General features: G+C 41.9%; 2 protein-coding genes across 3 annotated transcripts in view; one reads left to right on the forward strand and one right to left on the reverse strand.

Annotated features, from left to right (window-relative positions):
- Positions 1–13,680, reverse strand: part of fbxo43 (F-box protein 43) — a 60,131-nt gene that overhangs the window by 21,973 nt on the left and 24,478 nt on the right. The gene's annotated exons all lie outside the window — the stretch shown is intronic.
- LOC133562379 (sperm-associated antigen 1A-like) overlaps positions 84–13,680 on the forward strand; it is a 53,232-nt gene continuing 39,635 nt past the window's right edge. The window contains exons 1-2 of the mRNA XM_061916551.1: positions 84–185; positions 4,497–4,620. Coding sequence (XP_061772535.1) covers positions 111–185; positions 4,497–4,620 — 199 coding nt within the window. The 5' untranslated portion in view covers positions 84–110. The remainder of the gene's footprint in view (positions 186–4,496; positions 4,621–13,680) is intronic.

Genomic DNA, 13,680 nt, shown 5'->3' on the forward strand with positions numbered 1-13,680 from the left:
TTATGTCAACGTCTACTGCAGAAACCAAAATACACTGATGTGAACCGTATTGCCATTCTTGTAATAATGCATTTTCAGCTCTGCTTCGTCGCGCCTCTGTGCACAATGAAATGGGAAACGGGCAACTGGCCGTGAAAGACCTGACAATTGTGCTGAGGGAGGAACCACAAAATGTTGCAGCCACTGTAAGTGTATTGGACTTATCAGTTACTCGTTTTGTCCACTAGATGTCACTAGATGCAGGCAGGTAGTTTATAGATTCTTAGTCAATTTAGCCATCCAACCAAAATACTGCATTTGTTAGATTTTTGCTTTTAATTTTAATTCCATCCATCATCCATCCATCATCTTCCGCTTATCCGAGGTCGGGTCGCGGGGGCAACAGCCTAAGCAGGGAAACCCAGACTTCCCTCTCCCCAACCACTTCGTCTAGCTCTTCCCGGGGGATCCCGAGGCGTTCCCAGGCCAGCCGGGAGACATAGTCTTCCCAACGTGTCCTGGGTCTTCCCCGTGGCCTCCTACTGGTTGGACGTGCCCTAAACACCTCCCTAGGGAGGCGTTCGGGTGGCATCCTGACCAGATGCCCGAACCACCTCATCTGGCTCCTCTCGATGTGGAGGAGCAGCGGCTTTACTTTGAGTTCCTCCCGGATGGCAGAGCTTCTCACCCTATCTCTAAGGGAGAGACCCGCCACACGGCGGAGGAAACTCATTCGGCCGCTTGTACCCGTGATCTTATCCTTTCGGTCATGACCCAAAGCTCATGACCATAGGTGAGGATGGGAACGTAGATCGACCGGTAAATTGAGAGCTTTGCCTTCCGGCTCAGCTCCTTCTTCACCACAACGGATCGGTACAACGTCCGCATTACTGAAGACGCCGCACCGATCCGCCTGTCGATCTCACGATCCACTCTTCCCTCACTCGTGAACAAGACTCCTAGGTACTTGAACTCCTCCACTTGGGGCAGGGTCTCCTCCCCAACCCGGAGATGGCACTCCACCCTTTTCCGGGCGAGAACCATGGACTCGGACTTGGAGGTGCTGATTCTCATTCCGGCCGCTTCACACTCGGCTGCGAACAGATCCAATGAGAGCTGAAGATCCCGGCCAGATGAAGCCATCAGGACTACATCATCTGCAAAAAGCAGAGACCTAATCCTAATAATTTTAATTCATTACACTATAATGAATTGTACGATCAGTACCAGAGCTTGGTCCGCATTGCTGGCAGTAAGTCGAACACATTTCCAGTGAGGGTTGGACTCCGCCAAGGCTGTCCTTTGTCACCCATTCTGTTCATAATTTTTATGGACAGAATTTCTAGGCGCAGTCAAGGCATTGAGGGGTTCCGGTTTGGTGACCGCAGGATTAGGTCTCTGCTTTTTGCAGATGATGTGGTCCTGATGGCTTCATCTGACCGGGATCTTCAGCTCTCACTGGATCGGTTCGCAGCCGAGTGTGAAGCGACCGGAATGAGAATCAGCACCTCCAAGTCCGAGTCCATGGTTCTCGCCCGGAAAAGGGTGGAGTGCCATCTCCGGGTTGGGGAGGAGACCCTGCCCCAAGTGGAGGAGTTCAAGTACCTAGGAGTCTTGTTCACGAGTGGGGGAAGAGTGGATCGTGAGATCGACAGGCGGATCGGTGCGGCGTCTTCAGTAATGCGGACGTTGTACCGATCCGTTGTGGTGAAGAAGGAGCTGAGCCGGAAGGCAAAGCTCTCAATTTACCGGTCGATCTACGTTCCCATCCTCACCTATGGTCATGAGCTTTGGGTCATGACCGAAAGGATAAGATCACGGGTACAAGCGGCCGAAATGAGTTTCCTCCGCCGTGTGGCGGGGCTCTCCCTTAGAGATAGGGTGAGAAGCTCTGCCATCCGGGAGGAACTCAAAGTAAAGCCGCTGCTCCTTCACATCGAGAGGAGCCAGATGAGGTGGTTCGGGCATCTGGTCAGGATGCCACCCGAACGCCTCCCTAGGGAGGTGTTTAGGGCACGTCCAACCGGTAGGAGGCCAGGGGGAAGACCCAGGACACGTTGGGAAGACTATGTCTCCCGGCTGGCCTGGGAACGCCTCGGGATCCCCCGGGAAGAGCTAGACGAAGTGGCTGGGGAGAGGGAAGTCTGGGTTTCCCTGCTTAGGCTGTTGCCCCCGCGACCCGACCTCAGATAAGCGGAAGATGATGGATGGATGGATGGATAATGAATAGATACAAATAAATGGTACGTATTCTGTACTATACAACACAGGACAGTACAAACATAAAATATAAATCAAATCAATCAAAGTTGATTTATATAGCCCTCAATCACAAGTGTCTCAAAGGGCTCCACAAGCCACAACATAAGTAAAATTACAAGTTTTCTCATAACATTACAACTTTTTACCTGTAATATTCCAACATTTTTGTTCTATGTATTCTCATGAAAGGATGCTTTTTTTTAAACTAATAAATCCATGTGTAAGTTTTAACTGACAAATGTATTAAGTCATTAAGTGATTGTACCACTTTATTCTTATGCAAACTGTTTTCAATATATTCTTATCAACAAACCTATTTGTGAACAACTTTACAATATGTAATCCAACAATCGAATAAGTAAATCTAGAAAATAATTAAATTAAAGTCACACACACACTAGGTGTGGCGAAATTATTTTCTGAATTTGACCCATCACCTTTGATCACCCCCTGGGAGGTGAGGGGAGCAGTGAGCAGTAGCGGTGGCCACGCCCGGGAATCATTTCTTGTGATGTAACCCCCAATTCGAACCCTTGATGCTGAGTGCCAAGCAGGGAGGTAATGGGTCCCATTTTTATCATTTTTTACTCGGTCGGGGTTTGGACTCACATATAGCTCGGTTGATAGAGCGGCCGTGCCAGCAACTTGAGGGTTGCAGGTTCGATTCCCGCTTCCGCCATCCTCGTCACTGCTTTTGTGTCCTTGGGCAAGACACTTTACCCACCTGCTCCCAGTGCCACCCACACTGGTTTAAATGTAACTTAGATATTGGGTGTCACTATGTAAAGCGCTTTGAGTCACTTGAGAAAAGCGCTATATAAATATAATTCACTTCACACTTCAGATCTCAGGGCGGACACTCTAACCACTAGATAAATAACTAAATAACTAAACAAAACATCAACTGACCTTTCTGTCCCTAAAGTACAATGACTTATGACAGGGATTTTCAAGCGGTGGTACGTGTACCACTGGTGGTATGCAAGCCCCATCTAGTGGTACACCAAATAATCACTATAATAAAGTATTTCGTTGTGGCTTGTGCAGCCCTTTGAGACACTTGTGATTTAGGGCTGTATAAATAAACTTTGATTGATTTTCTATTTCCAACAGTGTTACCGTTCAAACTGTGTAGCGTTGCAGTGGTCAAAAATATAAAATATGCTTCTTAAATAATACCTCTGCCTTGTTTTTAATGAATACTTGCGCCTATTACGCTCGTGTACTTCTAATGCTGGTCGTTATGGTAGTTTTTTTCCAAGGTGGTACGGTTATAGTTTTAGTTTATTTCGAAAATGAATACTATTATGGCACATTACATATTTTATGTTTCTCATTACACGTCCGAAAAGGAGTGGGAAGAAGCAACTCATTTAATCCTACTTCTTGTCCGTTTCATAGCCTTTGCACACCATTTCTTACACATGTATTAGTTGACTTTGAGTGCCTAATTTATCACACAAAACATTTAAACAAATACTAATGTTCCCAAGAATGATTGTTTATAAATTGTTATTCACGATTACCGTATTTCCTTGAATAACCGCCTTGAATTACTGCCGGGTCAAACTCGCTTCGCAAAATAAATAGCGCATGCTTAGTATTACCGCCTGGTCAAACTCGTGACACTTCCCCTGTCATCATTTTCAAAATGGAGGAGGCTGATTTCAACACCGGTAATTTGAAATCGCATAAAGGAAAGAAGATTAAGAGATATGCAGTAGGATTTAAGGTCCAAGCCTACATCACACTCAAATTTTTACTGCATGCCTTTGGTAAGTGCCGGAGTGAGAAGAGGTTTTAAAATAATTAGCGCATGCTTACTTTTACCGCATGCCTTTGGTAAGCGCAGGAGTGAGAAGAGGTTTTAAATTAATTAGCGGTATCTCAGTTTCGATAAGGTGACAAGGTAACAAGATAAACATTGATGTTTATATGGATTTTTTTTTTTCTTTAATTGCACTTTGTAAAACACTTTGAGTTTGACACAAAATGAACAACACAAAAGAAAAACACAAGATATTTGTGAAAACAAACTACAACTTATGTATAGTTGGTATCGACCCACTACTAATATTACTTGTGTTATCGACGATGTTGATATTTGGCGCGATCCTTCCCAAGCTGAGCAGTTGTGGTATTGAAACAAATTGTATAAAAGTTAAGACACTGTTTCTAGGTCTATACGGTAGTAGCGGAAAGATGACATCATGTGTTATCACAAATTCTGATGTGTGAAATTATTTGTGATGTAGCAACTTCTGTCGGAGACTTCAAAGAAGATGACAGAACTGCGACAAGGAAAACAGAGAAAAGGCAAAAAAATCATCATCCAAGAAGTGGAAGAGGTCGATGAAGAGATAAAACCAGAGCAGACCGGTGAGATTTGTTGAAGTCGATATCAATGTTAGCTGATATACTGAATACTCAAACCATAAACACGTTACTTGAAATCATTCCCATATCCCAGATACTTGAAGGTTCGCGAACACGGTAATTGCACGCTTTGTTCTAATGCTTCTTTTTCAACGAGCTAAAACTATATTTTTAATTAAACAAACAGCACGTCGAAGCCATTTGAGTCGCTGTTTATTCGCAAGCAAAACTTATTACATGTATTATACTGAAACCCAATTGAAAAAAGGAATTTAAAGAAAGTCTCTATGACGTAATCGGCATATGCAGGCACCCGTAGGAAGACCTGGATTACGGCTGTCGTAAAGTGTTGCCAGGTAACGAGGCTGTACGTTAAAGTTTATGCATACTTGAAGAAAGAAACTCTGTTGACACGCCTCGTGAATGTAAATATAAATGCATAATTTACCTAACATGGTTCCTATTATATTCATTTAACAATGTTTATTGTGCAGTGACGTAAAAAAATCACACTGCTGTTTTGGCTACATGGAGTAAATTATGAAAAACAGCCATGATGATGTGCAACTATGATTACATCACTGCAAAGTCTATTCCAGTATACATTAAAAAAATAATTGTGCTATAATTTCTTAAAAATATTACCATTTAACTAATTACCACATATATCTTAATTAAATAGCAAATATATATATATATATATTATATTTATATATATACACACACACACATATCCACCCGTCCATTTTCCTCCGCATATATATATATTATATATATATATAATGATAAATGATAAATGGGTTGTACTTGTATAGCACTTTTCTACCTTCAAGGTACTCAAAGCGCTTTGACACTACTTCCACATTTTCCCATTCCCACAAACACATTCACACACTGATGGAGGGAGCTGCCATGCAAGGCACCAACTAGCACCCATCAGGAGCAAGGGTGAAGTGTCTTGCTCAGGACACAACGGATGTGACGAGGTTGGTACTAGGTGGGATTTGAACCAGGGACCCTCGGGTTGCGCACGGCCACTCTCCCACTGCGCTACGCCGTATGCAAATATGTATTTATATATGTGTGTAAATATGTATATATAAATATATATGTATATATATATTTATATATGTATGTATGTCTTTATATGTATATATATATATTTATATATATATACATACACACATTTTATATATAGATATACACACACACATATCCACCCATCCATTTTCCTCCGCTTATATATATATATATATATATATATATATATATATATATATATATATATATACATACACGTTTCATATTATAAGACATTAAGTTTGCCATCCTTTATATAATTTTACTATGACTTATCACATTTGCAAGTTTTATATTGTTCACTTTCATATGATGAGCTATTGTACCTAGGTTGGCGACTTGTCCAGGGTGTACCCCGCCTTCCGCCCGATTGCAACTGAGATAGGCACCAGGGCCCCCTGCGATTTCAAAGGGAATAAGCGGTAGGAAATGGATGGATGGATAATGCACATCATTTTACTACAACTAATAATTGCTGTATGGTATATAGTCTAAACCTGTATTCCATCGATCCATTTTCTACCGCTTGTCCCTTTCGGGGTAGCGGGGGGTGCTGGAGCTTATTTATATCATAATATGATATGATACTAAAATTGGGAGTACAATTGATAACAAGTGTAAAAGTAGCGCAGGCCGCCCCTTTTTAAATTAGGAGTTTTACGTGTAAACCGGCTGCCACCATAGAGATACTCATTTTTTTCAATATTTATGGCATCAGATGGTTCAACCTGTGGCTTTTTATTATGTTGACATGCAGCACACAAATATATTTACCACTTTTTCTACGCTATATAGAGAAGATGCACTGTAGGGGGCGCTGCGGTATTGTGATGGTGTGTCTGGAATGATCCAGACACAAGAAAATGCATAACCAGGCCCTATTGCGAGATGTTTTTTCATATATAAAGGCAACACTTTTGTTTTTGCTCCCATTGTCATGCGTTTAACTTAAAGATTTAAAACTTTTACGACACAAACAGACCTAGTCCGCTCAAATAGTGTTCACAAATCTGTCTTTGTTAGTGAACACTTCTTATTTGCCAAGATAATCCATCCCACCTCACAGGTGTGGCATATCAGTGTGCCTTAGGCTGCCTTTTTTTTTGTGACCTGGTGGAGTTAGAAAAGCAGTCAGTAGCTGGTGTGACCATCATTTCCCTCACGCAGTGCAACACATCTGCTTCGCATAGAGTTGATCGGGTTGTTGATTGTGGCTTGTGGAATGTTGGTCCACTCCTCTTCAATGGCTGTGGGGAGTTTCTGGATATTTGGAGGAACTGGAATGTGCTGTCATATACTGTACGTCGATCCCCAGCATCCCAAACATATCGGGTGACTATGCTGGCCCTGCAAAAACTGGGATGTTTTCAGCTTCCAGGAATTGCGTCCCGATCCTTGCAACATGGGGCTGTGCATTGTCATGCTGCAACATGAGGTGAGGGTCTCGGGTAAATGGCACAAGAATGGGCCTCAGGATCTCGTCACCGTATCTCTGTTCATTCAAAATGCCATCAATAAAATGCACTGGCGTTCTTGTCCATAACATAGGCCTGCCTTTACTACAATCTTAACCCCCACCATGGGCCACTCGATTCACAACGTTGACATCAGCATATTTCTCTCCCACACGAATCCACACATGCGGTCAGTCTTGAACATTGAGAACCGGGATTCATCAGTGAAGAGGACACCTCTCCGACGTGACAGACGCCATTGAATGTGCACATTTGCCAACTCAAGTCGGTTACGACAATGAGCTGCAGTCAGGTCGAGACCCAAGTGAGGACAATGAGCATTCCCTGAGACGCTTTCTCACAGTTTGTGCAGAAATTATTTGGTTATGCAAACCAATTGTTGCAACAGCTGTCCGGGTGGCTGGTGTCAGACGATCATGGTGGTGCATCTGATGGATGTGGAGGTCCTGGGCTGGTGTAGTTACACATGGTCTGTGGTTGTGAACATGGTTGGATGTACCGCCAAATTCTCTGAAATACCTTTGGAGACGACTATTGGCAGAGAAATTAACATTCAGTGCACAGGCAACAGCTCTGATGGACATTTCTGCAGTCAGCATGCCGACTGCACGTTCCCTCAGAACATAAGACATCGGTGGCATTGTGCTGTGTGATAAAAACTACACATTTTGTATATAAGTGAATAATATATACATGTAGTATGATGATGTTTTGTATATATATATATATATATATATACATACATACATACACACACACATATATATATTTTTTTCCGGGCGCTTCTGTGGCCTGTTTGTCCGGCGTCTCAGGCTGCTGCACCTGGACTGCGTGTCTGAGGCCCCCCGGATGCCTGTATTGATTCGGGTTTGCTGGGTCTAGTTCCTGCATCTGTCGTGGCAGCTTCGGTGCACTGCATGGTGTTCTGCAGTGTTGAAAGGCAGCCAGCTGCTGGGAAAGTGACCTTGTGATTCAGCAGCGTGTCTGGGAACTTTTTTATTTTTTTTATTTTCTGCTTCTTCTTTCCTCGAAGAGAGGACCCGTCAGGGCAGATGCTGGATGTTCCAGCTCCATCGTTGGGGTCCCTGCAGGGGAGGTGGGTGGTCCCTGCAGTGGACTTGGTTGGGGCGAGTTGGAGCAGGCCTCGCCTAGTTCCCTGGGCACCTTGGGTTGGGCTGTGTGGGTGACTGGGGCCGTACCTTGTCTCCCGTACACACTGGGAGACATATACTGTATATACAAATACACATACATACATACTGTATGTACAAACATACATACATTCATTAATATATACATACACCCACAAATTGTTACTTACCCACATACATAGATCTATAGATTCCCATATACGTATACAAATACAGTACATACATACACACTCACGGTACATACATCCACACACACATACAGTGTACAAACATACCTGCACACATACAAGTACATACACATACATACACTCATGCATATAATCATGTTTCATCAAAATAAGTTGTTCCCCAAGGGGAAACTGGGTAAAACACTGACAAAGCTTAAACTATTGTTACTACAACAATCTACAAGGTTAATACAGTTTGCTTCTCTTTGTTTCCCTCCATTTATCTGCTTTCTTTTGTAATTCTAGTTATCATTACATATATGTATTGTTGCATTTGAAACGACTGTATTGTTGATAATAGACGTAATTATTATTAATATTCATTATTAATAGTGATATTTTTGTAGGTATTTTTATTGCTCCATGTGTAGTGCAATAATGTTCATTGTCATGTCTAATAATATTTAATTTACTGCTTCAATATCACTTTTTTGTATATTTTTACATATCGGATTTGCTGATGTTTTTTTTTGTGGATGTTGTCTCTTTGTCTTATCTCCCTTTTGTCCCCGCAACTTCCCCCTCTGTCTTAAATCGATCTCCTCCTGCTTTGGTCTGGCTGTGCCAAACATTAATATACATCCGTTTATCTATCCATCCATTTTCTACCGCTTGCACATTCCTAAATGGCCTTTTATTGTGTGCAGCCTGAGGCACACCTCTTTAATAATCCACCCCATTAGGCGGGGTGGATTATCTTTACAAATAAGAAGTGCTCACTAACACACATTTAGACAGATTTTTTTAACATTATTTGAGAGGACTAAGTCTTTTGTGTGTGGAGAAAAAGTTTTAGATCTTTGAGTTAAACTCATGAAAAAATGTTGCGTTTATATTTTGTTCATCCATCCATCCATCCATTTCCTACCGCTTATTCCCTTGTGGTGTCGCGGGGGGCGCTGGCGCCTTTCTCAGCTACAATCGGGCGGAAGGCGGGGTGCACCCTGGACAAGTCGCTATCTCATTGCAGGTTCAGTGTACATTAAAATATAATTCTTATATCTTGCAGAGATCTTTTTTAATTTGCATGTTGACATGCACAGTGAAAGAAAATTCTCTCTCTCAATCGTCTGTCTTTGCAGCGCAATCACCTCGTTGCTCTCATGCATTTTACATTCCAGATGTAAAACAGGGACAAAACAAAACATTTTTAGTTTTTTTCTAATTCACATTGTGAGTGCTAATGGATTATATTTGCATCTCCTTCTCCCAGTATTGTGAGAGTTCTGATCATCAACATGCAGTTGTGGACACTTTTAAAGAACATAATGTCATGGCTGTCTTGAGTTTCAAATCATTTCTAAAACTCTTATTTTTTTCCTGACAGAGTGATTGGAGCACATACGTATTGGTCACAAAAACAGTCATGAGGTTTGGTTCTTTTATGAATTTAAAATGTGACCACTTTGCTGGGTCAAAAGTATACATACAGCAATGTTAATATGTAGTTAAATGTCCCTAAGCACGTTTCACTGCAATAAGGCATTTTTGGTTTAAGCCCCTCTTGACAAACTTGTTGCAGTTCAGCTAAATTTGTTAGTTTTCTGACAGGGACTTATTTATTCAGCATTGTCCACTTTGGGAAGGACATTCTAGAACAGGGGTGCCCATTACGTCGATCGCGAGCTACCAGTCGACCGCAGGGGGTGTGTCAGTCAATCTCCAGCCAGGCTTTTAAAAAAAATAGACCTAAAAATGAGTGATCATCAATCTTCACCAAGACGTCACTTAAATGACATTCACGGTACCGGAGGGTCTTGTGAGATGACGCTGGCTGCTGCAAGATCATTATTATGAAAATATGACCGAGAGGAAGGCGAGAAACACTTTATTTCAACAGACTCTCGCGCCGTACCTTCCATCAAAACTCTAAAGGCCGACTGCACATTTCCTATCTTCACAATAAAAGCCCTGCTTCATGCTGCCTGCGCTAACTAAATACAGAGTCTCGGAAAACTGGCGTGCACAAGCGATCCCTCAGAAAGCTGGCGTGCACATCACTTGTGCACGCCAGCTTTCTGAGACTCTTATTTTGTTAGCGCAGGCAGCATGAAGCAGGGCTTTTATTGTGAAGATAGGAAATGTGCAGTCGGCATTTAGAGTTTTGACGGAAGGGACGGCACCAAAGTCTGTTGAAATAAAAAGTGTTTCTCGCCTTCCTCTCTGTCATTTTTTCATAATAATGAACTGGCAGCAGCCAGCGTCATCTCACAAGACCCTCGGGTGCCGTGAATGTCAATCAAGCAAGCTACGGAATTTGCCGCCAATGTTTTTCTTGTAAAGTGTATGGAAGCTGGATGAATTAGATGCCAAAAAGCAACCACTTTCATGTGGTATTGTACAGAAAGGACAACTTTTTTTCTCCTCCATTTGAAAATGTGGGCGTTATCATCATTACTGTCTGATTCCAATCAATGCAAGTCATCAGAATCAGGTAATACACCAACTTATATTCTTGTCTTTGTGAAAGAAAGACATCTATATGTGTTACACATGCTTGTATTATCATTAAACACATTTAACTTGTTTACAAAAATGTCTCTTTCATAAATAAATAAATATAAATGATATATATAAATGAGGTAGATCCCCTCGAGTTGGTCAATTGAAAAGTAGCTCGCCTGCTGAAAAAGTGTGGGCACCCCTGGTCTAGAACCTTTAATTCTAGCCTGATTTAGCCATTCCTTTACCACTGTTGACGTGTGTTTTGGGTTATTGGCCTGTTGGAACAACCAACTGCGCCCAAGACCCAACTTCTTGGCTGATGATTTTAGGTTGTCCTGGAGAAGTTGGAGCTAATCCTCCTTTTTCATTGTCTCATTTACTCTCTGTAAAGCACCAGTTTCCATTGGCAGCAAAACAGGCCCAGAGCCTAATACTACCACCACCTTGCTTGACGGTAGGTGTGGTGTTCCTGGGATTAAAGGCCTCACCTTTGTCCTCCAAACATATTGCTGGGTAAACAGCTCAGTTTTTGTTTCATCTGACCACAGAACTTTTATCCAGAAGGTATTATCCTTGTCCATGTGATCTTAGATGAAACCAAAATTTAGCTGCTTAGCCACAATACCCAGCAATATGTTTGGAGTAGAAAAGGTGAGGTCTTTAATCCCAGGAACACCAAGCCTACCGTCAAGCATGCATGCGTAGTTCAATAACGTGAAAACAAAGGATTGCGTAATTGAACATGGAAGTCGTTAGTACTAATGCAAAATAAAATATAAGTCGCCACATCTTACTTTATTTTTTTTTACGTGAAAACAAATTAAAGTAATGTAATACATGAATTGATGTATATAGTGTAATATATTTGCGAGGGTTCTAGATTTTTAGGGTCCATGGGCCAAGGACCCTATTGAAACTGCTGTGTTTTATTATTATTCCGCACCTACGCACTGTAATTTGACCCCCTTAACATGCTTGGAAACTCACCAAATCTGACACACACGTCGGTATAGCAAACCTTCCCAACATATTAAGCAACCAATCCCCCAAAATGAAAATTGCGCTCTAACGCCCCCTAGGAAAAAATTACAGACAAAACTGCATGTAACTTCTGTTAGGAATGTCATAGCGACATGAAACAAAAACTCCTATGTAGGTCTGACTTAGACCCAATTTTCATACACTCACTTTCAGCAAAAATCTACAGGAAGTTGGCAAAAACCCCTTCAAAATAAAATTTTTGCGAAAAATGCCATTTTTGCCTCTTTGCGCTGTAATTTGACCCCCTTAAAATGCTTCAAAAGTCACCAAACTTGGCGCACACATAAGGACTGGCGAATATTGCAATCTAATGAAAAAAACCAAACCCCAAAACTCAAAATTGCTCTCTAGTGCTATTTTTGAATAAAACACTGAAAAAACTGCTCCTAGGAAGAAAACACAGACAAAACTGCGTGTAACTTCCGGTAAGAATGTCAGAGGGACATGAAACAAAAACCTCTATGTAGGTCTCGCTTGGACCTACATTTCATAGATTGACAACCCCCAACAAAAATCAACAGGAAGTTTGCAATCCCCCCTTCAAAACAAAAGTTTTGTAAAAACCAGTCACCTTTCTTCAAACATTATCTCCTCTGAGTGCGTTTGTTGTTTTGGCTCCAAACTCGCACAGGAGAGAGATTGAACCCATCCATCCATCCATCATCTTCCGCTTATCCGAGGTCGGGTCGCGGGGGCAACAGCCTAAGCAGGGAAACCCAGACTTCCCTCTCCCCAGCCACTTCGTCTAGCTCTTCCCGGGGGATCCCGAGGCGTTCCCAGGCCAGCCGGGAGACATAGTCTTCACAACGTGTCCTGGGTCTTCCCCGTGGCCTCCTACCTAGATTGAACCCTTCTGATTTAAAGTATAGAACAGAGTTTTGATAATTTCTCAGGTTTTGATTTTACACGCCTTCAAAGAACCCCTGTGCAAAGTCTCCTAAAAAATGTCATTTTTGCCTCTTTGAGCTGTTATTTGACCCCCTTAAAATGCTTCTAAACTCACCAAACTTGACACACACATCAGGTCTGGCAAAAATTGCGATCTGATGAAAAAACCTAACCTCAAAACTCAAAATTGCGCTCTACCGCCCCCCTAGGAATACAACACGGACAAACTGCTCCTAGGAAGAAAACACAGACAAAACTGCATGTAACTTCCGGTAGGAATGTCAGAGAGACATGAAACAAAAACACTATGTAGGTCTCACTTAGACCTACATTTTAATAATTAACATACTTTAGCAAAAATCAACAGGAATTTTGATATTTTCACTTCAATACAACAACTGCATTACTTTCACAATGCATTAAATTCTCAAAATAGTGGCTCCAAGGCGTCTTCTAACGCTTATCCGGCCGTGGGTCTCGGGGGCAGCAGCCAAAGGCCGACCCGACCAACGCTGCTTGCAGCTTTAATTTTTATTGCTGTTACATAGAAGACAGACATCAGCGTTGATCTACGTTAGCTTTATTTTTCAACTCACTTATGTAAACAATTTACTCAATGTACGTAACATGTAAGCAAATACGCCACAGCTTCAATGATCGACATTTCTTCGGAATCAAGATATATTGATTTATTACATATAGCCTGTTATTTGCCCTCTATTGACAAGTGATGCACCTAAAATCCAACCATCGAAA

The sequence above is a fragment of the Nerophis ophidion genome, linkage group LG11 (genome assembly GCF_033978795.1).
Source record: "Nerophis ophidion isolate RoL-2023_Sa linkage group LG11, RoL_Noph_v1.0, whole genome shotgun sequence".
Classification (NCBI taxonomy): domain Eukaryota; kingdom Metazoa; phylum Chordata; class Actinopteri; order Syngnathiformes; family Syngnathidae; genus Nerophis; species Nerophis ophidion.